The 27,739-nt window shown below is 34.8% G+C and overlaps 1 protein-coding gene and 2 long non-coding RNA genes across 7 annotated transcripts; 1 reads left to right on the top strand and 2 right to left on the bottom strand.

Annotated features, from left to right (window-relative positions):
- Nucleotides 1–3,593: 3,593 nt before the first annotated feature.
- Nucleotides 3,594–6,974, bottom strand: LOC147474312 (uncharacterized). Its single transcript, XR_015210029.1, has 4 exons — nt 6,911–6,974; nt 6,381–6,478; nt 4,881–4,956; nt 3,594–4,796 (listed from the first exon to the last, which is right to left on the bottom strand). It is a non-coding gene; the product is annotated as an uncharacterized LOC147474312 (long non-coding RNA).
- Nucleotides 6,975–12,046: 5,072 nt separating this feature from the next.
- Nucleotides 12,047–15,982, top strand: LOC147474311 (uncharacterized). Of its 4 annotated transcripts, none has more exons than XM_086586377.1 (4): nt 12,047–12,093; nt 12,704–12,799; nt 15,338–15,482; nt 15,634–15,982. In XM_086586377.1, the coding sequence occupies exons 1-4, from the start codon at nt 12,088–12,090 to the stop codon at nt 15,687–15,689; spliced, it is 303 nt and encodes a 100-aa protein (XP_086442503.1). In that variant the 5' UTR covers nt 12,047–12,087; the 3' UTR covers nt 15,690–15,982. The 4 variants fall into 4 exon arrangements, 3 of the variants coding, with proteins under 3 accessions (XP_086442503.1, XP_086442505.1, XP_086442504.1); XM_086586379.1 differs by having other exon boundaries at nt 15,604–15,982; XM_086586378.1 differs by having other exon boundaries at nt 15,594–15,982.
- Nucleotides 15,983–19,873: 3,891 nt separating this feature from the next.
- On the bottom strand, nt 19,874–21,492 carry LOC147474310 (uncharacterized). Of its 2 annotated transcripts, none has more exons than XR_015210028.1 (3): nt 21,404–21,492; nt 20,211–20,329; nt 19,874–20,121 (listed from the first exon to the last, which is right to left on the bottom strand). It is a non-coding gene; the product is annotated as an uncharacterized LOC147474310 (long non-coding RNA). The 2 variants fall into 2 exon arrangements; XR_015210026.1 differs by lacking the exon at nt 21,404–21,492 and adding an exon at nt 20,442–21,357.
- Between the last annotated feature and the right edge of the window lie 6,247 nt (nt 21,493–27,739).

The following is a 27,739-nucleotide window of genomic DNA, read 5'->3' as shown; positions in this document are numbered from 1 at the left end:
AAGAAAACGAATGGATGGAAAAGCTAAGACAAAGGAAGAATTTTCTCTGCAATGAGAATTTGAAGAAATCTTCCAAAGAAATAAGCAAAACCCTTAGTGTTTTCAGAAACAACCTTAGAATCCTTTTTACCTTTCCTTCATAAACCAATACCCAAGCCAAGTTACAACCCACGACTTATCACTACGATGTGGTGCGAAGTCTAGAATAGGTGAGAGGATGCTAAAGTGAAGGACCCGACACTTCATATGTGATTGACATTCTTTCCATGAGACTACTTTTATTATTCATGAAGTCCGCTTTTCAAGGTAGTATGTGGGATGTTCAGTATGCATTATTCTTTTCCCCACATACATGAGGTAAAATAGTAGACCATCTTAGAGAGATTCTTTTCTAGAGAGTATGACCGTGAGGATTGAAAGTCAAGATTATCTACCTATGGTAAACTAGGGATTCCGTTTCTTGGATAGGAGAGTATAGAAAATTGACTAAGTACACACATAAGCCTTGATTGAGAATTTTTGTCAATTTTACTATCTCTCATCATAATCTATGAGTCTTTGCAAAGAATGTAATTAGCAATGGAGATTGTCTATTGGAGTAAGCACAAAGTGGGTAAGGAATTTCTCTCTCAAAAATACTATCATTCTTGAACATGCTATTGATTGATTTTGTGGGTATATCACTTTGAAAACCCTCACGAGACTATAACTTCGTCCTTTTTGGGGAACTTAAAGGTTTAAAGCCTTGTTGCATATGGTAAATGCAATCGCGATGCCTACTTGAAAATGAGTTAGGATTTTATTTTTGTTATTAGGATGTGATTTTGATCACTTATCTATTTTTTATCTTATTTGCTAAGAGACTAGCAAAGGCTAGTTGGGAGTTGTGATAAGTGCTCAAAAAGTGCTATTTAACCCTCGATTATGCCTCTTGTTTAGCCATCTTAGTGGACTAATAGTGTTTATAAGTTGTGTTTTAAGACTCTACAATTGAAAAAGAGAGTTTTTGTAGAATATTAGAAAATGGGGTAAAAGCGAAGCAATTCGAGACATTAAGGATCACATGGGAGGCCGTGGACAATCATGGAAAGGCCAAGGAATTGGAGCTGTTAAAGGTGCGACTTGGACCTATATTAAAGTCTATTTGGAAGCCCAAGGCCAAAGGATTCGTTGCTTGGACCAAAGCCCGCAAAAGGGATAGAAGGATAGAAGCGAGAGAAAATGTCGGCTTATGCGTGCGGGGCGATATGGATCGGCGTCCGGACATTGATTGAGTCCAGGACGATAGATCAGCGTCGAGCAGCATTGATTAGTCCGCAGATGGATAATAATGCGTCTAGACGCATGAATCGACAATGTAGCCAATTCCTTCTCGGTTTTGGACATGAAGTTGGACTCTCAAAAGAAACCTATTTGTATTAGGAAACAAATGACGGTTTGGAATGCTTCTAGAGCTCATTGTAACCCCCTATAAATAGAGGACCTAAGTGCCTCATGTAATTGGCCAATTCACTTATATTCTTGTCTCGAACTTGAGGCGTAGAGAGATTAATAATAAAAGATCGGTTTTAACTAGGCGAGTCTTAATAAATTAGTCTTTCTAGTCTTATGTTCTTCAACTCTTCTTCTTCTCGTTCTTCGTGTTCTTCCTTCTTTATGGAAGGCTAATCTTCTCCTTCAGGGAGGAGATGAAGCCGATGCTTAAGGTTTAATGATTCTTACGGTTTATGGTGTTCTTCAATCAAGGTTAGTTCTTTTATGTTTTTAGTTATTAGTTCCATTGCCCACACCAGGGGATGGAAGTATAGATTAAGGTTTTATTTATTACAATTGAATATCATGCTAGTTTAGGGTTTTATTTATTGCAATTGAATATTTGCTTAGTAACATTCTTTTATTTATTGCAATTGAATATAATGCTAGAATAGGATTTTATTTATTGTAATTGAATATTATACTATTATTCTCTACTTTCTTCTAGTTGTGTAGTGTTTTTAGAGTAAGGAAGTATTCCTTGTGTTTGCCTTAGATGGTGATTCATTGAATAGCTGCCCAAGCTCACATAAAAGGAAAGAAGATACTAGTAACATGAACATAGGAACAACCTTAAGTAGAGTTAATTGTTTAACGATGTTTCACCCAAAAGGCATCACACTACTCGATTGCCCGATTGTAGTCTACTTGGAGAACAACATGAAGCAAAAAGGTCATTGAATAAAAAGCAATGGTGGATTTGAATCTCTTGAATCTATCTCTCTCATATTCTCTCCCTATTTCCAATTCTTAGTTTTAGTATATAAGTTTAGTTAATTAGTTTAGTTTAGTTTAGTTTAAGTTTAGTTAGTTTAGTTTAGCATTAGAATCTAAAATCTCTACAATTATAGTTTTTAATCCCTCAAACCCCTTTCCAAATGTCCTTCATATAAACATACACTTAAAAGTGGAATGATACCCTACTCATCCTTTACTCATTGAGGGATAATTAGGTTTTGATACGCTTCTCTTTTGTTCAACGACTATACCACATCTACACAAAAAGAGGTAGTGTCAGACCTCGGTCACATACAAAATCCAAACCCCTCCCGTTCTTCCTTGTTGTAATTAGGAGAAGATCAAAACACTCCTTTACAAGAGCTAAGATGCTAAACTAAGATACAGAGCAAGTTAAACATCACAACTAGAACCAAGTAACAAGGCAAGCAGTCCACAAACCTGGGTAAGAAGAGGTTCCTCGGTTGGGAGCCTCGAGATTATCCTCTCATGTTACCATTCTCGGTCAATGGACTCACCTAAAAGCGAGAAATAGAATTTAACTAAGAGTCAAGACCCAATATAGACTAGTGAAAGATCTAAGCAGAGGAAAGGAACATACAAATCCATCCTTAGAGATGCCAATCAGCTGACAATCAGTACGGTTCACATGTGGTACCTGCAACACAAGTATATACATCAATTTCAAACCTCAAAAGTTGCATACATGCTATCAGTACAAAGAAAATAAAATAATAAACAAAGTGAAAAGGCTTACATCACAATTATGGGTAGAGGTAGGGGTGTAATACGGGGCGGGCGGGTCAATCAAGGGTCAAATATTAATGGGGCGGGGATCTGTCTAGGGGATACAAATCCATGGTCTCCGATGATGGGCGGGGTGAGGCGGGTTAAAGTGCCATGTCTTAGTACCATCACCCTACTGTTAGGTCGACTTATACGGGCTGGTTTTTGGTGGTCGGTGGAAATTATCATTTTATCCCAATTTCACCTAAATAAAACTTTCTCATTCTCGAAGTAATATATTTCCAATTCACAATATAGAAAAAAATGGAATCAATCAATAAAAAAATAAACAAAAATAAAAAAACTTGAACTTGAATTCAAAACCATATCTGCAAATTTGAAATTTCTTTCTCGTGATTTATTTGTAAATTGATTATTTTCCATAGCATGATAAAATGAAGTTGAGAGCGAGGATCTATAGTACAAAACAAATAAAATATAAACTAAAATAATTCGAAATTAATACAAGGATGAATGATTCATCTTCTCCAAAATTCGAAAATTGAATTTGAACTTTTGATATTTGCCCAATGTTCAAACTTGAATATTTGAAATTGATGTTGAACTCATAAGTTTGTGTTTATATCTCCCAAATTTCTACAAAAGTTAAAAGAAAATATAAACAAAATACAAAAATATTAGAGTTAGAGTTTTGAAATTACGCGGGTCAACGGGGTTAGGTCAACGACTTTTAACACGGTGCAGGTCGGGCAGTTTGATGGGTCGGGTTTGAGCATAGAACCTACACCCATAGCCCGACCGCGTAAAAACGGTGGTGGGGCGAGACGGGTCTGTTTTTGGGTCGGTGCGGGTTTGGGTGGCGAGTGAAGACCGGGTACCCTACCGGATGATGGGTCAACGGTTTTTTTTTACACTCCTAGGTCGAGGGAACAATATCCTCAAGCTTCTTCACAACACCAATTTCCGACCTCTTCCTCACAACCGTCTTTCATCATCTCATAATATCCATCTCTTAAAACCAACCGCAGATAATCCCCACCTTTTAACTCTTCGTCCCTTGCAAATTTTATCCACTCCCCTCGAACTGCAAATTTTTTACAATTATTCCAATTGATTTTCACAACAACTCCTATGTACTTCTTGTTTCCACTCCCAGAAAATGTGAATCTGAGGCCATATTTCATTCCCACTTCATCTAGAAGCTTCCCCAGGTGTGAAAACATGTCACTGTCACTGGGAATGAAAAAACCTTCTTTCAACTCAGACTGTATAATCTGCTTCCTAACAAACTTGGGGTTCTCACTTCCAGGCAAACCACTGGAAGTAGCATCAGCCACAGGATGCTTTGCAGAAGGCATAGAACCACCACAAGCCTTCACCACAACAGACTTCTTGCGAATAGCCAATTTTTTATTTTGCTTCTTCTGCACAATACCAGGCGATATAGCATCGCCATCCCTCAAAAGAGGGTCGCTCTCAATATTACAAGTTGACGTCTTGACAACCCCACATATGTTCGGCCTACATAGGTTCAAAGAAGGGGCCTGTAAAGATACTGTGCAACAAAAAGGGAATCTATCTTCAGCAAACTATAAATAAATCAATATTAAAAAAAAAAAAAAAAAAAAAAAAAACCCCTTAAAAGTGCAATAAAATTATACCTAATAGGGACGACATTTGATGACTATCGAGCGAACCATTTGGGGTTCCCCCTCATCTCACCAGCAGCTTCAATATGACCTCTTCGGACGAGAAACAAGTACAAAAACGTATCGAGGCTGAACAACAACCAACGAGAAACAACTTGAGCAGAAAAACCCAAACAATAAAACACAGACAAGAGATAATATAGATTAACATACAGTTCACCCATCATCTTGCTGGACTCATTTTGACTTGCCGCATCACGCTTATTGTCAGTTAAATCACTCGTAGTTGCTGAAAATCAAAACAAATTTAAAGCCCATACTCAAATCAGGCCAACTGAAGTATAAATTGTTGGAGTTATCCCTCACATGGGGAAAGAAACAGAGCTGGAGAGAAACGGAGCAAATTAAACCGGATTCGTTTGAAAGGCTGCCGCTTCGGAAGGGCGCACCAGCTCGAGTTCCAAGATGTTAGAGCGACCACTGCGCTCAAAGTGGAAGCACCAGCGCTCGGGGTTCCATATTTGAAGCGACCCCGCTCAAAGAAGCGCCAGCGCCGTGTCTAATTTTGTGGGCTTCATTTCAAGAATCACAAATTTGGTTTTTGGATAAAACCAAAAATCAATGTTTTGGAAAACCTAAGACTAAGAAAAAGAACCAGACAAAAAGAGAGAGAAACCCAATCTTGAAAGCTATCAAGATTGAGAGATAACCTTTACAGAGATACAACCCTATAAAGAGATAAGAGTGATCTAGTAAGGTGAGAGACTATAAGGAGAGATTGTAATCTTCCTTTCCACTTTATTAAGAACTGACTCTTGTGGAAGTAGGCATCATTGGCCGAACCACGGTAAATCTTTGTGTTGTGGTTTGCTTTTATTGCTTTACATTATTATCTGATGTTGTTAATAGTTGTTTAGCGAGTTGGGCATGTTAGTATAGGTTGTAGTTGATTTTTAGATTTTGTCTGGAGTTGAATTGTGTTCAAATACAAATTATCTGTGTAGTGGGGGAATCGATTGGTATTGATATAATCCTCAACATAAACAAACTCAAAGAACGCAGTGTTTTCAATCCACCATAACCAAAGATTAATTATACAGACACAGAAAAATAAAAATCATACATGAACTTATATCTCTAAACCAACTATGAACTATCGCTGAAGACACCCAAAAACATCAGATCATATGACAACCACCCATGTTAAATAAACAAAATGTTCAATTTATCCCATCCAACCTATCAAATAACAAAACACAAATAGTCCTAAAAGGTTATTCACTTATTTAAAATGAAACAATCAAATCTCTACAAATATTCCCAGTTCCCAAATAACCATTTTGAAACAAAACAATACGAAACCAATAAATTCCAAATGCATTTTACACATGATGATACCATTCTTTAATATATTCACTTTGGGCAATTTTAAGGAAACCCATCAATCAAACTACCAAATAATGTTAACCCAAACCAATCCTTATCGCAAATTGGGTTGTTCAAACCAACCCAACTGCATCTATACATATTTTTATGTTCCTAAATGACAGTCATTTAAAAACAAAATAAGCTAGACTCATCCAATAAACGAAATCATATAATTCAATGATAAAAATATAAATCTATACTATCCATCATTCAAATATCATAAAACAATCATCATTTCAAGTAAAAGCAAACATAGAACAAAATACAGTAAATCAGTAGTAATACCCTGGTCACTTGTTACATCCTGATTAGTCAACTGTTCCAAACTTCTGGTTGAATCCCCCATATTTGCTGAACATACAAGAAGTGAATAATCGTTTATTCTGAGGACAAACCATGGATAACAAAAGAAAACAAGTTATGATAATACAAATAAAAAATCCACATATTCAACAGAAACAGTGATTTCTATTCAACATGTGACCACAAATAAGAAATTGTCAACAAACAAAAACGAAAAACAAACATGAAACACAAATAAAACAAAAGGAAATAAGGATTTTGGTTGGGAAAATATAAAACGTGCACATCAAGTAACTCTATCATTAAGACATTAACAACCACATATACTAATCATACACATTAGTCATATCTAGAAAATATTCACATACATTAACTAACTAGAAACACTCCCATAAAACAGATTTCAACAACCTCATACAAGTCATAACTACAAAGTGAACATATTATTAATAAACTATTAATAATCAACATTATTAATAATACAAATCATTCAAGAGATGAGTTATTATTACCTAACTTGAGGCTGAGTGAGGAGAAGAATAGAGAGATTGGGTTTCGTAGAGGAGAAGAGAAGAGAGAGAGAGAGAGAGAGAGAGAGAGAGAGAGAGAGAGAGAGAGGAAATGTGTGAGAAATGAGGAATGATTGTTTGTTGGTGTGTTTATATAGACTCAGAGAGTGTGTAACACTGACAAGTGTAAGCGGTTAAAAACCCGTTAAAATAAACAGCGTTAACAAAGTACCAAAAAATAAACAGTGTTAACAGAGTTTAGAAAAAATAAAAATAAAAGAGCACAAATAAATAATAATCTATATAATAAAGCAGCTTGGTTTTTTTATGCTGTTACATCCAGCGGTTAGAGAGAAAGCATTTTTGGTACGATCCTACGGTGATAAATCAGTCCTACTTACTCTAAACTAAAGAGTCCTACTTTCTTTAAAGAAGCCATTATAAAAGATAAAAACAATTTTATCTTTTATCTTTTATTAGCAGATTGGTCTATATAATAAAACAACTTGGTTTTTTTATGTCTTACTTACTCTAAACTAAAGAGTCCTACTTTCTTTAAAGAAACCATTATAAAAGATAAAAACAATTTTATCTTTTATCTTTTATCTTTTATTAGCAGATTGATTTTTTTATCTTTTATCTTTTATGAGCAGATTGGTTTTTTTATGCTGTTATATCCAGCGGTTAGAGAGAAAGCATTTTTGATACGATCCTACGGTGATAAATCAGTCCTACTTACTCTAAACTAAAGAGTCATACTTTCTTTAAAGAAGCCATTATAAAAGATAAAAACAATTTTATCTTTTATCTTTTATTACATCTTATCCCTCATTTTATTTATCACAACAAATCTTATAAAAGATAAAAACAATTTGTACACAACTAATATCGTGTATCCTGAAGTCCTGCTTTGATAAAAACAATTTTATCTTTTATCTTTTATTAGCAGCTTGGTTTTTTTATGCTGTTATATCTAAAGAGAAAGCATTTTTGGTACGATCCTACGGTGATAAATCAGTCCTACTTACTCTAAACTAAAGAGTCCTACTTTCTTTAAAGAAGCCATTATAAAAGATAAAAACAATTTTATCTTTTATCTTTTATTACATCTTATTCCTCATTTTATTTATCACAACAAATCTTATAAAAGATAAAAACAATTTGTACACAACTAATATCGTGTATCCCGAAGTCCTGCTTTAATTTGAGAGAAGGTGTATTTCGTAACTTTTGAGCTTTGATGTTTATTTCTCAATTTCTTTTTATACATATGGTTAGGAAATAAAGAACCCTTCATTGTATGTGAGGATTTGAATCTAGATCAGCTAACAACGACTGTGAAATATTGACTGGTTGTTATGTCGTAATATTTTGCTAGATAAAAGAATTTGCTTTTTGGATATTTTTAGATAAAAAAAATACAATATTTGATAGGATAATGACTTCTTAAATTTTATGATAAATGAATAAATTTGAGGCATATGTTTATATAGGAAAGGTCATCCTAATCCAAAGCAATCTAAGTAGCATACACCTTCCATAAGCACTCAATATTAATTTGGTAAATAATAGTTATTAGATTTTTGTGTTTCTTTTGCAGTTTTTAATTTAATTAATAAAAAAATGAATAATGTTATGACTCGAGTGGCATAGCCACAGGTTAATTTGTTATAAACCAGTTTATGAAAATATAAAATATATATTTATAAAGGAAAATTCAATTTCTAAAATAATAAATATAAATAATATATCTCTATTAGTAAAATACACCATAATTAACCTGACATTTTAAATTAGACCAGCCTTTTTTCTACCACCTAATACCCCTGATTAAATACAAAAAGATATTATTCAATGTCTTTAAAAAGGACTATTTCGTCATTTAATTTTGTATTTCCATTTATACCCTTCAATTACAACACACAGACAAAGGAGTTTTTATGTAAATTAAGGGCAAAAACCAAATCCACGCCTCTATATTGACATGTACGCGGTTTTTGCCACTTAACTACCATTAATACCCACTTCAATTACCATTAATACCCACTTAACTATCATTAATACTGAGTTTTTCCAACTTCCCTTTTTATTTCCAAACACAAATCCGGATATCCTTGACACTCTGTTCCTCTGGTTGGTTTCTTCTGGCAATCAGAGATAGTGATAATACCAAATATTCATTTTTTAAGTTGTCGATTTCAGTCGCGTTTCTATTTTACATAATTTGAAAGATTGAGTGAAAAAACAAGAGATAAGATAGAGAAAAAGCACCTCTTTGATCGCAGCCGGCATTGCTTTCCTCATCTCTCAATTATGATTAATATTAATCCAGGTTTATCCCATCGAACTTCTTCTCATTTCTTTGACAAATTTTTTCCATTAATGATCTGCGGGCTAGCTCAAGGTAATTTTTCCTATTTCATTTTTGGTTTTATGTATTTTGACAATGTCGATCATCTATGCCGAATCGCTTCGAGTCGTCCTATGGTCTGTTCTTTGGCCATTTAGAATTCTTTTAATTCTTTGAACAATTGATTTTTTCTATCATATTAAGTGTGGCGTCTTGAGATACAAATACTTTAGGCCTAACATCAATTTAGGCCTATATCTAAGTTATAAACAGTCCTTTTTATGCAATTGATCCGCATTTGATTGTGCTATATAGAGATGTTGGGTATGTTTTCTTGAATGCTAAAAGTTCATGTAGCATATATACTGAACGCTTTTAAATATAATTTAACGAAATCATAGAACTATTGCATGTGTAATTCAAGAATATTTTTTCTATTAAATTTATATTTATAATTAAAGCAAGGTAAATAAAGGGTGATGGTATATATACATTTTGTATTATTTGGTTCAAAATCCCAACTAACGCTAATTTTGGCTCATTGAGGCTTAACATTGTTAATTTCATTTTTTTTAAAGTGCTAATTCAGTGACATCTTATGTAAATTGAGTCCACGAAGCAAAACATATTCCTCAAATCCAGTCCAATGTAATCTTATTGAGAAGTTAACAAGTTCAATATATAAGCATATTTCAAATCCAAATCGACATACTATTATTGTTTGTTTTATTTTCCAAATTTATTTTGCTATTGCAAGCTAATTATTTCTGCACTAAGTTGAACTTGTAGAAGCCATCTTCAAGGGCAAGAGAACTCCATATGGCTTAAGAAAGACATCGACAAGATGCAAGTGAGGACATTAAAGTTGCGTAAGACATGAGATTCCAGCAGAGTCGAGCTCTTTTAGTGCAAATAAGACGATGAAAGATCCGAATCGTAGAATAGAAGAATCAAAATTGAGCTAGAACACGAAAAAAGGAGCTTGAAACACTTAAAAGACCGTAAAGAATTGAAGGTGGACGAGCATTGGGTGTAGCGGAAGGGGAAAATTATAAGTATGCTCAAGTTATGAGAGAATTGGAATCGTGAAAACAGATTTGAGTAAGCTTAAGCTTGATATGGCGTGTCTTTTAGAAAATAAATCGCTGGTTGAGAAAGAAACCCGAAGCTTGAGAGCCAATAAGAGAATAGGCAAGGGCGGTTGACCTTTTTCCTTGAGAAATGGAGACGACATACTTTCTTTTAGCCGAGCTCGATCCAAGAATTCCTGCTCATTTTCGGATCCGATCTTGAAATGGCTTTTAACGACCTGATCTAGCCCAATTTACTCATCGAGAGACAAGATTTGTTGATTCGGTTTCGAGAATATCCCGATTCCTTCTTTTCTTGGAAAGAAATATTCGCATAATCTTGGCTATCACAAACTAGAATGAGTCCTTACTCAACTACTTCTCATGTACACGACTATTAATTCTCCATCACCATCTTGCGTTCTCAATTCAGTTTTTGCTTCTCAACTAAGATTTTTAGTGTTTGCTCGTGTTTGAATCATCAAGAATGGCACCTTCTTGAACTTGGCAAAGAAGAGGGAGTTGCTAAGGTGAAAGTCATTAACAAGACTAATGTGGTACCCAATAAGCAACTAGGAAAGAAAGAATGTCATTTGCTCACATTTGATCTTCCCTATGTGACCTTTTACTATAACCAAAAGTTGTTACTTTACAAGGGTGCTGATTTTGAAGATGCGGTGGCTAAATTGAAGGAAGGATTAGGGGTTGTTTTGAAGAATTTTATCCCTTGGCGAGGAAAATTAGGGAAAGATGAGGAGGAGTATTGAGGGTGGAATATGAGGATGAGAATGCGGGGTGGAGGTCGCAGAGGCGGTTGCCCGGCGATGTCGATATAGCTGAACCGGCAAAGGAGGATGCTTCAAGCATATTGCAAGAGATCATTCCCTGCACCAATGTCATGAACTTAGAGGGACTTCATCGGCCATTGTTGGCCGGCAGGTCGTTCCTATAATTTATAGCTAAAGTAAGAGATCTCCGGTAATTCATAATAGCATAATCAAATAGTAAAACGTGGTTTGTGCTTGGTCTCATTAATTAGTGAGAGTTAGAAAATTCACGGTATGTTTACGCTTATTTGTAGAATTTGCAAATAGAGAATCGACGTTTGAAACTTTGAATGCAGATAGCCGTGTGTGCATTAAAATCTACACATAAGTGTCGACATTGGTTGATACTTGTGGGATATATTCAACAACCACCACTACAAGTTGGTATATGTACCACCGAAGTTTGTGTAGTGTTACTAATCTGCGGCGAAGCTAGGATACTTAGTATTATTCAAATGGAACAGACTACCCATTATCACGCCACAACCCGATTAATGGCATCCAATTGTTTAACACGAAAATATCCAAACCATATGCCCAATTGTAACTAAAAACAACTTAGTTACTCACATATCAAACAAGATAGCATTTATCATGATTGCAACATTCCAAAATTTTAGTCTCTATATATTTGTACTTGAGCAAAATGTAGATACTATGTGATTGCCGATTGTCACTACAAGTATGATTAGCTAAGTATGCTATAAATGTACATTTAGTAAATGTAGTTGTCAATAGTACATTTATAAATGCATACTACAATAGTATATACATTAATGAGAAATGTATATATAATAGTGATAGATGTAGTATACATTTATAGTGATAAACTGATGTATGCTATATGTACATTTGCAGCCCGAATTATACTATCACGCCAAGACCCCGGCAGTTTCTATTCTTGCGGAGTCTTTGAGTTGCATTGACATTTTTATGCAGGTAAGAAATTTACGTATTTGTAGGTTTTGTGGTGAAGTCTGACAACTTTGAATTTAGGTTGAATGGTTGCGGGTAATAGTGGAATGTATTGCAAAAGGTCTTGGTTTAGAATAGAAGTTCCTTGGCTAAACGAGAAACTCAAAGTGGCCATAGAGAAAGTGTGATGTTGGGAAGCTTGGGGATTTTGAGATGTGCTCACAACATCCACTTAATCCAATACTAAAAATCTTATAAGGGGGTTTACATGTCTCCTTATATTTCTTAATATCATACGTAGATCCATTGCCTTGCTGTATAAATTATATAAACTGATGATGGGGCCTCATCCATTACCAGGTAGCAAACATAGAAATGAGAAGAAATTACAAACTTATAAATGAAAAAAACAACAACATTGGTGGTGTTGTCATTTCAAAGATGCGTGAGAACTGAGAAGCAGAAAAGGTGGTGTTGTCATTGACAAACACTTGCTTTGGATGGACAAGCACCTCTACTGCATAGTGTCTAGAAGACATCCCGAATCCTCTATTCCTTTGTCTATAGTGATTGTTATGGCTCAATTTATAAGCTGTGGTATATACGTTTCACATTGTAATCGTGTTGTTTGCAGATATGTTGGTACTTTACCAACTCTTGGGAGCAGTTCAGGATCAAGGGTTCAGTTGGCATAATTGATAACTCAGTCCCTAATCCAGTAAAGCTTCAGGTAAGAATCGCTAAACTCTGGTTATCTTGCTTCAGCTCTGAAGCATCGTCCTTTTTTATATTTCATCCAATGTGTTAGCGGTGGCTAGGATTTATCAGGTTAAAATGATAAACATAGGCTTTGACTTCTGTCTTCCATTTTATACATGTTACATGCTTACGAATGTCATAAACAAGTTACTTTAGTTCAGAGGGTTTCTGTTAGCTTTCGCATATAGTTCGTGCTACCATCTAAACATCACTAGAGCAATAGGAAACATCTCCACAGGACCACCTAAAGATGAGTCACCTTTTAAGACAAAAAAATTGTCCCATATAATAAGCAACTACTGATCTATAGTTCCTTAAGTGCTCGAGGAAGCACCGTAAAAATCTTATTCAATAAGTAATTATCGCAGCCTTCGCAAGCAGCATATCGTGGCTCAACGGATAGAACCCACCCAACCTCTATACAAAGAATGACATAAGCAACACGAGTCAACACTTCAAACCAATTAAATATTCCTGTGCCACTCTACTCTTCTAAGGCTTGGTATGAGGAAATTTTCATGGGAGTCTCTAACTACCTTAACAAGGTTGAGTAAAGCTCTGATGAAATACCCTTTGTTCCCATCTCTAATTTTGATGTTGACAACATGATTGATTTGCCAATGGTCCTTATAACAAAAAAAAACGATGTTTCATTTTTTACTATGAAAAAAGAATTTTAAAAAATGAGCTACATTTAGTTATTGGTGAGCTACAAAAAGAATGAGCTACATTTAGTCTCATTTCACAATATGGAGAAAGCTATAGAAGTCTGGGCCTTTGAAACGACTGAACTATTGTCACCCACATGTATGATGAGGCAATGTGTAACATGTATAAAGCTCATAAACTTTATAGAAATCTTCTAAAACCATAAACTTTCTGTTCCTAAAATGGAAGGTTAATGCACTAGAATAGATCTTAAACTCACTTCGAGATGCCCCACATCTTCAAAATTCAATCACATAGCTTTTTCTCGCTCATATCGACTTCAAATTTCCCACAAATGGATAGATCCATCTGCTGAGAAGTTGAAGGGTGTTGGGATTGAAAGAGAGAGAAGTTCTCCAAGTTTGGTTGGGTCTCTTGTGAAAAGTTGGTTTCCATGCACTTCTGGCTGCTTTGCAGCTACAATACCGTGATTTGTTGTGATTCTCTAGCTGAATCACTCACGGCTGTTTTCCCTGTTTCTCAAGCTCGCGAGGTAATTTAATTTGTATAAATTCATTTTTAGTTCTTAGTTAATAATCAATGTAACACTGCTTTCCGCTTTATATTTTAGTTTGATAATTTAGTGAAACTATAGTTTCTCAAAAACTAAATAAGTAGTTTATTAATTAATATATTGTGAATCTGGGTGAACTGCGTTTGATATTAATTAGCATTTTGTTAGACTTTTAAGTATATACATAAATAGGCCAATCCTAAAGCCAATGCCAGGTGTTCAATAGTGCCAACCTGAACTTGATACATTAACTAACCAGGTGTCCAGAGCTTGGTGCTGCAATTATAAATAGGCCGACGCCTTGCAAATTTCCATCGCTCCAATCCTAAAGCTTTCATATTCCTTCATTTGTTTAACCAAGGGTTAGGTATTTTGAAGTTTGAACTATATATACATCCTAATAGGCTAAGAAAACATATTACAAGAACACATTGGATAAACGAAAATGGAGGAATTCTCCTCTCGTTAATGATCTTATTTCACGAGTCTCTACCTACCCGAACAAGGTTGAGTACGATACGATGAAATACCCTTTGTTCCCATCTCTGATTTTGAGATTGACAACATGATTGAAAGGTCAACCAACCTTGATTGTTCCAAGGGCTCATCCTTCCTTGACTTGATCTCAGAACCCAAGAGACCCACGCATACAAGTCACTACGCCTCCCACTTAAGCATGTTTACAAGATTGGTAGTATTGGAACCGTGGTCGGTTGGTCATGTCGGTCGCTGGTTTGATCAAACCCGGTATGGTTATCACCTTTGGCACTATTGGATAGACCAATGAAGTTAAGTCGGTCGAAATGCACCATGAGGTTCTTCAAAGAACCGCTACCGGTTACAATGGTGGTTTTAATGTAAAGATTGTTGCATTCATTCAATTATCGGGGGGCTTCAATTGGTGTCTCACAATTAGTTCTAGCTCGCAGATTCTTTTCTGCAATAGTCTAAAATTATAATTCTTATTGAATACATGCTCTGCCTTGGTTTAGAGGTATCAACGTTTAGAGTAGAACATTCCATTATAATTGTGTATGTCATTTATCACTTTTGTCGATGGTCCTTATAAAAAAAAGCCGCTGTTTCAGTTTTCACTACGAAAAAAGAATTTAAAAAATGAGCTACATTTAGTTATTGGTTTATGTATATAATAACAATTTTGATATGAATTATTTAACTGTTTCTTAAATAGTAATTGCTTATAGATTGTTTAGTCTCATTACACGCTACGGAGAAAAACTTTAATAAACTTTAATATGTTTTTCTGTGCATTGCTTATCTACACAGTATTCCTACAGTCTGGTGACTGAGTGCAATTACGGCCGGCTTTGGAAATCAAACAAACAAAGACTTTGGATATACTTCTACACCATCGCTCATTTGCTGCAATTGTATCGAATCTTATGTGATGGAAATAAATGCACAGTATCAGGTAATTTTGTTTTGATTTTACTCATCTTACCAACCCTAGATGTATCTGTTCCCTGTAAATGATATTATGATTCTCTTCTACATAGCTTATTCTGATGTGCAAAATTTTCAGTTATTTACAGATGATGATTAAAGATTCTATTTCTTCTCAGCCAACGTTAAATGCAAAAGGAGTTATGAAAACACGTCGACTCATACCCATTTGTGAACACATTTTCAAAGGGTCGATGCACAGGCTGCACTACTTGAAGGAGTGGAATAGGGAGCTATCTTGGATTCACATAAGAATTTCTACATGGAACTAACTAATTCGAGCCGTTACATCTACATGAACTTTGTAACCATATTAGTTGTATGATAAAAGAACTACGTGTCGCTTGATCCGTAAGTGGGGTGACAGTTAATCCCCCAGGTATGTAGGCAACCCAGAAGTTACTTGGGTACAGTGGCAACTAGATTTACAAAATAAAAATATCAAATCTTTATGAGCATTTAACAAGTGTACTATTATTTTTAATGATTCTCGCATTTCTCCCTAAACTATCATTAAAATTGAGTCTAAGGACATCTAATGCCCACTTTCCCAACTTAAATTAAGCTTGGTTGTTTCCATATATGTATGTATATGTAGGTATGCAAGGATGGTGGGACTATTTCTACATATTCCAGGGACAATCATCTCTCTCATACTCCTATATACAGTGTGACTATTGTTGCCCTTATATACACTAAGATCTTAACATATAAGCGGTGGTAAACTAATGCAATCTATGCAGATTATGTATATTGGTCGTTAAAGAAATCAACAATATAATATACTGTTTAAAAACAATGTAACTCATTTCCAGATTGGTTGTTTATATTGTTCGATAGAATATATTAAAATAAATATTTTTGTGTGTGTTTTTTTTAGTTTACGACTACCTCTTCATTATATCTATGTTTTTGTTCCCCAATAGCACTTACTATTATTATTCAGGTTAATTATATCTATGTTTTTGTTCCCCAATAGCACTTATTATTATTCGGGTTGATGATTTGATGAAACATGTCAGCAGCAGCATATAATTTAGTTACTTCTAATGGGCTACATTCAGCGTCCCCTTATGTATCCCACACGGATTCTGGACATTTCTATTATGCCATATGTGGCCGCTATCCGTTGCCCTTCCAAAATGAACGCACCTCTTCGCTTTTAAAGAATCTAGAGCCTTCCAACTCTTCCAATCGGCGTCATAATTGCCTTAAAGCTCTTCGCAACGGTTCAGCACTATTAACCTTTCTCACAGTTAGTTTATAAAACGTATATCCATTGTCAAAAAACAAGAATGTTTGATTCGATAGTTGTTACTCACTTTTCAAGTGATGGAGACCAGCGACAACACCTCCAGAAAATCCTTAAAGGAAATTATCGATATGTTAAGGGGGAAAAAATCAATTGTTAGCCAAACTAAAATGCAAGGTTCAATTCATAGTTTCGAAACTAAAGTTTCAGAAGTTATATATAACTTTGATCCTCTCTGTTGGGCATGTGTAAACTGCGGCTAAAAAGTTGATGACAAATGGTGTGAGAGATGTTATGATCTGGTTTCTCACACTACTCCAAGGTATTTTTATTCATTATCATGTATTTTGGTTATTTGGTATAGAGTTCTGCCTTACTATTGTCTACATACAAACTTATACTTTTATGTACTCATGTTTTAATGATAAGGTATGACCTCCATATTAAAGTAGAGGATCAAACATTTTCCTCATCAATTTTTCTTTTTGGCAATCAAGCCGAAAAGGTTCTTTCGATCCCTCTCGATGATTTATTTCAAATGAATCAAAAGGTTAGAATTTGATTGCTCCATTTGCTTTTCCTGTTCACAATAACTTGATTGGTAACACATTTTTTTTTCCAAGACTAATTGATGTTACTTCATTTTAGGAAGGAGGTTCAGAAGTCATAAGGACCATATTGGATGAGCTAATAGGACCAAGTTAATCCTATTAGCTGAAGCTTCAGTTAATGATCTGCTTATTCCAGCCCAAAACAGTTAGCCAATGCCGTATGATGTTGATGCAGTCAAAAGTATAGTGGAAGAATTTTTATTGCAGGAACAAAACCTAAAGATTGATCCTCCCTTCATAAGTGATCAAATGGGTTGATATGCATATGATCTTGCAGACAACAATGATTGAGCAATGCATTTCTGCAATTGCTACTGTGTTACTTTGTTCACAGAGATATGACAGGTAAAGGAGTTCAGGAGATTGCCGCTCCATGCCCCTTATTTGTTTATGGTTTGGACCCTGTCAAAAGTATATGTGTAGCTTTTAATTATAGTGCGCATGAGATCACTAGCAACTCTATTTTTCTTTAATACATTACATGTACTACTGTCAGGTGGCTTTTTAATTTTTTGAGCAAAGTTGTAAAGATTAAGATATTTAATGTCTTCTTAGTTCTTAAGATCACATGCGGCCAAATTGACTAACTTATTTGTGCTCACTAATGTGTTACCATCTTTTAGAGCATAGTATCAAAAAATGAACAGGAAAAATAGTCATATTAGTCCTTTACTTTTCGCTTTTACCTCTCATATACAACTGTAGCTTCAGACTTTTGATTAATCATTCAATCTTATTAACGTCCTCAATTCAAGTTATTTTGAACCTATATGGTTTCGAGTTTCATTTAAATTCGTCCTTTAACATGTTTTTATGGGACAAAATTTTAGAAGATCTACTTCTGTAGCTGATTCAATTTGACGCCAGGAGGCGTGCACTTTCAACACACTCTAGGATGCTATGGAGTTCAACACGGTTAACTCTCACCATGAGACTCCATAGGGACATAAACAGTGTTGAACAGAGAAATCTCTTGAACTATCTGTGTTTCAACACACTCAACTCTGACACGTACAGAATGATGGGTTTGTGTGCCATTATATAGTATTTTGGTTGTAAACAAACACAGTTGCAAGTTAATATTTCTTGGGGGTAGGTTAATAAAAAATGGCGAACTAAAATTATGTTTACACTTTTCGGCAATTTTTTTTTAACATCGCGTGCATAGCACGTGCATCTTGCTAGTACATAATATGAGATATAAAATAAATACTTATAGAGGAAAATTCAATTTCTAAAATAAAAAACAAAACAAAAAGCATATAAAATCTTATAAAAATGAAAAATAAACAAAAATTCTAGGAAACATGAAAATACAAAAAACTAAACATAATAAAAAGTAATTAAATCTGATAAAAATGAAAATTGATAGAGACGTAAATACATGAAAATTATACAAAAAAAAATAAATAAAAAAATAAATAAAAATAAAAATAAAATGAGCATCACCCCCTTCCCCCGCGCACCACCAGACCATCACACTGGTCATATTTTAAGCAGTTTGTGTTGCGCTTGATAGAAGCAGTGCCAGTGGGTAGTGAGGGAGGGAGAGCCCGCCATTATTGGGTTGTGAGATGGAGTGAAAAGAATGGAGGCAGTGTGTACCAGACGGGTTATTGGATTATATGGTACTATTTCATCCAACCGTTGATTCTAGTTTGATCGACGGATGGTGTGGAAACACTTTGGAAGTTGGGTTTTCTTTATACTTTATATATACCAAGAATTTCCTTGTAGACTAGGCATTTTAAGACTACATTACCCCTTGAACAGTCCATAAACTTTATTTAACGCTAATTTCAGTCCAATGATGCCACAAAATAACCTTGCCTATCGCTTTCCGGGTCCCACTCCTTTGATACGAGTTACCCTCTCCACCGTCGATCATACCCAACAACGAAGGCTCTGCTCCTAAATATGTGTTTTTTCACTAATTGGCCGGCTATTGCCGGGCTTACTACATTAATAGTGGATGATCTTATACATTGTATTTCAATCATCGTACAGACGTTAATACTCATGCCTTTACCAAGACCAAAGAAGAATCGGAACAATTGAAATGGCTCGTTCCACCATGCATGTGTAAGAAGCGCAATTAGCACTTGAACGTGTAACTACAACTCCTTTTTGGAGCTATGTGAGCAATTTAAGAAATCAGTTCGGAATCTCCCCAACGATATTTAGGCTACATTAAGCACGCAGGGGAGGAAACCAAAAAAGTACTAAAATCAAATTTGTTACAATTTTATAAAAAATAATAATTTTAGTTCCCAACTCATGGTGGATGCAATAATTTACATTTCTTTAGATGATGCCACTCATAAATTGTATTAATACACCATCGGTGCTGCAACCGTAGCAACTGGCAACCCCGGATGAACAATATCTGGAAAATTCCATACTAATCTTTTTCTTCTTTTTTCTATCCGGCTAGAGTTGCATATAGTCTGGAGCTTAGCTGCAGAATGGAGTTGAACATATATATGTACATTACTCTGACAGAAGCATCCTCTTTTTATTACGGTAATGGTTGCAACTGATTCAATTACAATGTATGAATGTAATTACACTATTACAGACACCAGCACCAAAATTGAATTTCAGTAAATCGGTGACTTCTACAACAACAAAAAGTGGCTTGTCATGAGAATTGACCAGCCAAGGAGATGTATAAAAAGAGAATAAACAACATTGGCTAACTTGTACACTTCAATCTCGAGAAGATTAGAACTGAAACTTATCACCTGTTAGATAAAAGAAATCAGAGTAAGGCGGATATTCATATCATAATATCAATTTGAACAACTATAAGAATGACGAAAACAAAATTTACCTATTTACTCATTGACAACTCCACTTGTAAGATTGAGGCATGTGAGAGAGTCCATGGAGGTAATCACAGACCTTACACTTTTAGGTTTATGATTGTTGTGATAGAGGTGTTATTGACTCCTAAACAAATAAACAAAAGGAATTGACGAAATAAGTATCCCATGATTCACAGGATGCCTTACTTATCGACATACCTAGTACATGAACAAAAATAAAGTAGTGATGATATTACCTCTGAAACATTGGAAGTCTTAACAATTGTCTCCCATGTTTGATCAACAGAGGGAGGCTTAGAACACTGTTTTCTAGAATGAAATGTAGCAGAATTCTTGGAGGAAACAGAAGGTAAGGTACACCATAGCCAAGACTCAGAAGGTGATTTTGGTAACGGTGGGGCAAGAGGAAACTGTGAAGAGTACACATCTGGACTACCCTTATACACTTCTCTAAAGAACTGTGGTTTCAGCACCTATTCCCATCATAATATAACAAAAACTCTACCCTTTTTCCCTTTCTCATTCTTGTTCATGGTGTGAAGTTGGGAAAGTTTAGCTAGACGTGGTGGTGATTATATCCGTGGTAAAAGAAACAGATAATAGAAAAGTGGCCACCAGGAGAGAGAGAGTATATCTTAAACAGTTGCATGTATAAAAGCAACAGGCTTGTGAAGTCGTGGGAGCTGAAGATCGGCCAAGAGCTCAGTTGGTGTTCTAGTAAATGATGACAATATATAAACCACGGACCTTGGTTTTTAAGGTTGTAAACCACTTTTAGGGATTCTCTAAGTGGGCAGTGGGAATGTCAAAATTCTACTGCAACTTAATTCTGTTTTGCAAATTAACACCATATCGTACTTAAAACTAAAGGTATCAAACTAACTTCTAAAACTCCAATTAACTACTCGAATCAATATCATGCGCAAAAGTTCACTACATAGTAAAACTTTAAATAGGGGTATGTACTAAATTGCATTTTTGCAGTCAATCAATCATACTATGGGAACGGAGATGTTGGAAAATATGTAGAAGAAGCTCTTTCTGCCATCATTCATCAACTCCGGATTTAATGAAATCCTTGGTGGATACTCTTGATTCACGAAGAGCTAGAGCCAAGAGCTTAGCCTTAGCATTACATGGAAAGCCAACTAAAGAAGGTAAGGACGTTTTTTTAATTTATTAATTAGAAGGCACTTACAGGACGTTCATCGGGAGAAGTGGGTGAACTTCGAGCCATTATGTTTGTTGTGGAAGACACAGATGTTGTTAATTGATGATGAGGCCTTTGAATTTGGCTCTTCAGTACCATCTTTCTGGGATTTCTGAACTACACCCTCATCTCCATAATTTAGTAGGGTCCCTCATATTCACAGTCAAGCAACATGGAGTTGTCTAAAAAGACGATTTTAACAATGTACTATCGATTTAGCACTTCAAACCAATTTACGCAGGAAAAACATGGTAAGTTAAACCACCCCAAAACATAAAAGGGGACTACTAAATTCACAGACAATAATAGGCAGGGGAAAAAAGGGTATACTTACTCTTGAATTGGGGTTGGTCCTTGCAAATAAATTTTTTTAGCTTTTAACTCACCAGGCCCTTCAGAATCAAGAATAAAACCCAATGGTACAAACTCTTCCCTCCATTTCTTCCATGAAACCAACATCTTAGCTGCTTTCATTGGGTTCACCGACCTTGCTACTAAAAATCTCGTCAACATGGCATCACCATAGTTCTGTGAAAGCACCATACACTTGATTACATCAAAACTATAACGAGTGTCTGCATTTTATAACTTGGGTATTTAGCAAAACACAAAAACTTACCTCCTCAGTTGTTGAGCCTAGCTGCTCTAGTGACTTCCTCATTTCTAATATTGCAGCTTCTTTTGTGTGCTCCATTGAGAGAGAGAGAGATGTGTAGAAGGGAAAAGAAGAGTGAGCAATTACGTAAAGAAATATTAGTGTTGACTTTTGAGGAAAGAACTTAACAGAGTCCTTAAGCAGCCAAGTAGCTATGAACCACCAGTTTCGTTCAACAGCCCAAAGTTTCAACGAAGATTTTGGATTTTTGCAGAACTCAATGAAAAGTCTTAATTAGAATATCATCAAAGGAGGATTGGATTCCTTCGAAAAAAAAAAACAAAAAAAAAAAAAAACCCTAATTGAAATTGAAAGAGAAAAAAAAAAAAAAATCGAGAAAGAAACACACCTCGTTCTATTGTTGGAATATAATATTAAACAACGGAAAAGATCTACTTAAGCTTGCTAAAGTATCGGTTACACTTGGTCGTGTTAGTAAATTTAGTCCCACACTGGTCAATTATGTAAGATATTGTGCAAGTTACCTTGAATCTTAGCTTCCACCTCCTTTTCCATTACTTGTTCTTGATCAATTTGTTTCAAGACCGGAAGGAGTAGATGCACCAAGTATTTGGAATAGTTATGTTCTCCATCTTTATTTAACTTCCTTTTTGACTTATGTTTCTCCTGAAATAAAAACCATTTGAAATGTACATGATATCACTACTGCAGTATGAAGAAGAAAATGTCAAAATGGGAAAATTGATTAAGAGTAATAAATTACGATGCTAAAAAAACCTTTACAATTTCCATGTGTACACAAGCATTGTTTGCAATTGTAGTTTCCGTAACAAACCGGGCAAGACTTCAAAGAACTTCCGTGTGTGACAAAATGGATACCTACAATCAATAACAAAGAAGAAGAAAAGCATAACCATAAAAAGCAGAGACTTTTCGGATAGAACTCTTTTTGCAAAATGAAGTTAGTCCGAAATTGAAACACATGGACAAAGTATGAAGTATAACTAAATGTGGTATTAAATTGTAGCCATTTGTGATAAAATAGAGATTACTAATGCGAGAACATAATGTGGTACATTAGAAATATTTGTTTCTTACTTTTGATTGATCGGTAAAAATCATTTAATATCATTGATAGATAAATAACACCGTGTTACAATAGTTTACAAAATTATGTCTCATAGGCTCGTAGCATGATTCTACTTGACCATCAAAAGTGCCCTACACTTGTTCTCCCATTACGCATACATGTCGCGATATCGTTTTCTAAGTTTATGCAACAAGAAAGAGTAAATGAAAGCCTAGCCTTACTCTTAGAAGATACTTCTTTCCAATTGTTTTGGGATGTTAAACTTATGATATTCAAATTGAAACCTGAATAAGCTTCATTGTTTCCAATATCTTAGCAATGATTTTCCTTATGTAATTTAAGGTTGAAATTTTGCAATAACACGGGATTAAAAAGGTTCCCAAATTCATCAAACAACAACAGTTATCCAAGTAAAACTTAAAAAGCACAAAGGAGAACTTAACAACCACAAAAAGATTTACCATTTTAAGCATGAATGGCAATATCTTTATGTTTTACATTTCGTGTATCGGGACAACCGCCCCTTTATCATTTCTTTGACATTGGTGGCACAAAGTAGAATCTCCATAATCCTCTTTCTATTCATCCCAAAAAAAATATTATGTTCAACAATTTATTCGATCCAAAACACAAAATAGGAAAAGGACATGATACATTTTATTGATGAAAACAGATTATTAGTTTAGAAGCTACATGAAGTAGAAACGAGAAAACACTTACAAGAGTTGGTTTTCCTTGTGACACCTCCCCGATGGAGTAGGTTCCTTCAAACTGTTTTAAACCTAGTCGATCTTACGCCCACGACCTAGATCAGATTTTTCCTCCTCCTCTGCGCTAAACTTTCTCCACTAATTCTTGGTCCCTCTTCACCACTTTTTTCATCATTAGTCTTAGAACCAGCCAAATCATTTTCGATTAATCCGATTTCTCCGATTCATCTGTGCACTTAGCTAGTCCTTTAGAACCCCTCAATTTCTTCTTACTTGAAACCCTAGTTAAAGAATCAATATTTACAGCATTTGCACCATGAAGATCACGTTTCTCAATCTCAATTTGAATCAATTTAAGTAGAAAATCAAACTTTGGAGAAAATAAAGGTTCCTCCCCATCTACATTACAAACGTTCCTCCGCCTCTTTTTCACCCGAAAGAGTTCTTCTTCTTCTTCTTCTTCCAAATCCTCATCCTGTTTTTCTTTCACAACATTATTTTCTTTTGGATTAACTAGTATTACCCCCACTAGATGAGCCAATTAGGATCCCCCCCCCACTAGAGGTGGGAAATTAGGGTCTCCCCCTAAACACACGGTCAACTTGGGTTGACCATTAACTTTCAAGTCAAACAATTGAAAATTACACAAATGCCCTTATTATTTTCAAAAAGATTCAATTTTAATTAAGTGGGAGCATTTAAGTCATTTTCAGTTGTTTGACTTGAAAGTTAACGGTCAAACCAAATTGACCGTGTGTTTAGGGGGGAGACCCTAATTTCCCATCAAGTGGGGGGGGGGGGGGGAGGGAAACCTAATTGGCTCATCTAGTAGGGGGGTAACACTAGTTCACCCTTTTCTTTTTCTTCTTTCATAGTTTCTGTTCCTATGATTTTATTACTACCCTTTCCACCACTACGACGGCCAAAGTAAGCGTGTTGTTTATAGTATGCATTGTCTTCAAGCTTCCACCTTCTACACCGCCACTGTTTGCCATCGTTACGAATGTATTGCAACTCTTTAGGTGGTAAACCAGGTGCTGTAACAACGCCTTTTTCTCCACCCATTCTCTCTCTCTAGCTATCTAGTAAATTTTTCCAGCTTTGTGTTGTTTTATAGAAGCTGAAAGATGATGCAACTAACTTAAATTAATTATTAAAAAAATATATCACAACACAAAGATGTAAAATAGTCTTGACAATATCAAATGAGTCCCAAATTTTAACAGTGAAAGTTGGAATTGACGAAGAATGAAAATCTACTTATCACATTCCTTCTAATCCGTTTTAATCAATCAAATATCTTTTAATCCGTGTTCAATCAATAACACATTAACAAAATCCCAGACAAAAAAAATAAATAGGTTTTAAAATAACAAAAGATCGAGAAAACGCTTTTATTGTGAAAAAAAAAAAAAAAAATACAAATCATTGGTGCGGCAAATTGTGAAAATAAATTTTGTTGATTTAATTTGTTGTTTTAGGCCAAAAATAAATAAATAAAGAAAATAAAAAGTTATTTGAATGTAAGTGTGAAACTCACCAAGATGTTAAGCTTCCCATTGAACACCGATGGGGTCTCTTCCATTAATTTCTCTCTTTGGGCGCATACCGAGACATCACAAACTGATCCCGTTACTTTATATCCCAACTCCTCCATCATGGGATGGATTGATTGAACTGGGGTTTTGACGAAGAGACTTTTGCTCTATTTCTTCTTTCTTTTTTTCTTTTTTTTTAGGTTTGGTGAGAAGAAGAAGTCTGGGTTTTGTTTGTTTGTTTGTTTGTTTGTTTGTTTTTGTTTTTTTTTTTTTTTTTCTCGATGAATGGAGGGCTTGAAGGATGACATTAATTAGTTTAATTTTGGAAGAAGAATAAGAGAGAGGGTTTGAAGAGACGATTTTTTTTGGTGGGTGTTTTGTACAATTGAAAATGAAAAAAGAGAGTATGGAAAAAGGGGTTTTGTTTTTTTTAACTATTTTGGGTTACAAACAATTGAAATCTACAAAAAAAGAGCGTAGTTTTAGGGTTTTTTATGCCGAATTATTGTAAAATCTGATGTGTCAGTCTTAGAGAAAAGAGGGGGGCTGACGTGGGTCACTGGGAGCATTCTCAACTACTCAGTATTAATGGTCTTTGATTGGTCTCGTCCTCGTGACCCCTAGAAACCGGTTTTCTTTTCATTTTAATATGTACACACATTTTCACAGTTTCACTTACAAACCCCTTTTATAAATGGTACAAGTTTCTCACATCCAAGATCATCACAAAATTAACACTGTATGACACATGTTTTCATCCACGCTGCCAATTCAAACAGATCCATGCTTCGACTTTCTCTAACACGATTAAAATTGGTGATGATGCAAAATTGCAAATGCAACATGAGATTTTCGTTCATAGGATTTTCTACTATCTATATACTAAAGCAGAGACCTTTAAAAGATGATTTTCTCTCTCCTATATGACACTCTAATATGAAAGTTAGTCTTTTATCTATCCTATGTGGCACTTCAATATGAAAGATAGTATTTTCTAATAGCATATAATCCCATGTACATTGAACCTCTTTGGACAGTTTGAGTGTATTTCTAATTCTTATATTTAAAAAGTTTGAGTATATTTCCAATTCTTATATATTTGATCAAATAAAAAAAAATTGCTAAAAAATAGGTGATTTGTAGAAAGTAATTTTCTATTACGAATCAAACACTTTTAGTGTTCCAATTCTTATATATTTTATCAAATAAAAAAATTGCTAAAAAATAGGTAATTTGTATAAATTAATTCCCTATTACAAATCATACAATTTTAGTGTCTATAATAAAGCACTGACTTATTTCGAATATCCTTAACACGGCCTCAAAACATAGTTAAAAACAATTATACAAAAAATAACATCATAAAATATATAATAGAAAATGAAAAAAAAATAACGACAAAGCAATAATGACAAATATTTTAAAATATATATAATACTGATTTAAACTAATGTAAAAAAACAATTAAACTAACCTCAAATAATATTTAACGGGAAATCGAAACTGGATGCAAATGCAAGCATTAAACTAATCTTAAAAAGTAATTAATAGAAAATCGGAATACGGATAGAACTGCATTAAACTAACCTCAACGAATAATTAACGAAAAATTAAAACTTGGATGCAAATATATCAAACTAACATCAAAAAATAATTGTCGGAAAATCGGAAACTGGATGCAAATGAATTGAACTAACCCTCAAAGATTAAATTAACGGAAAATCAGAAACTGGATGCAACTGCATTGAACTAACTTTAAAAAAAAAATGGGGTATTTAGCTTTTGGGCCACATTATAAATGGGTAATATGCAGTTGGTCACCAATTGTTCGTTTATTAGCTATTGGGCCAAAATTAACGGTGATCCATCCATATTTTCTAAAATGGCACATTTACCCTTCCACGTGTATTGCACGTGATTGAAATAAACGGCTAAGATCAAAGTTATTTTCAAATCAACAGCCACCATAACGTTTTATCCTAACCGTTTATTTGTGACACGCGTCCTAATCTCTCACTATTAGCGGGAAAAACACTAATTAACCGCCCAAAAACACTCACTTTCTTTCGCATAAACACTCACTTCTTTCACTTACATCATTCTTTTCGCACAACCTGTTTGTGTGCGAGGGTAGCAAACCTATTTCAGACAACCTGTTTTCAAACACTAAAACCAACTTAACACATTTTCAAACGCTAGGAATAAATGTGGTAGCTTTGGAGAAGATAGACTGGACTTGTAGATCTTATCTCAAGCATTCAAGCTTGAGGAAGTTAGTTTGTAAGTAAAAACCCCTAAAAACTAAACCTTTTTCAGTTTAGTTACGTTTGTTCAATTGTTTATACTATTTTGCATGGTTTGAATGTTTGT

This window comes from Coptis chinensis, unplaced genomic scaffold (assembly GCF_015680905.1).
Source record: "Coptis chinensis isolate HL-2020 unplaced genomic scaffold, ASM1568090v1 utg10148_pilon_pilon, whole genome shotgun sequence".
Taxonomy (NCBI): domain Eukaryota; kingdom Viridiplantae; phylum Streptophyta; class Magnoliopsida; order Ranunculales; family Ranunculaceae; genus Coptis; species Coptis chinensis.
This window is presented reverse-complemented; position numbering and strand designations above follow the sequence as displayed.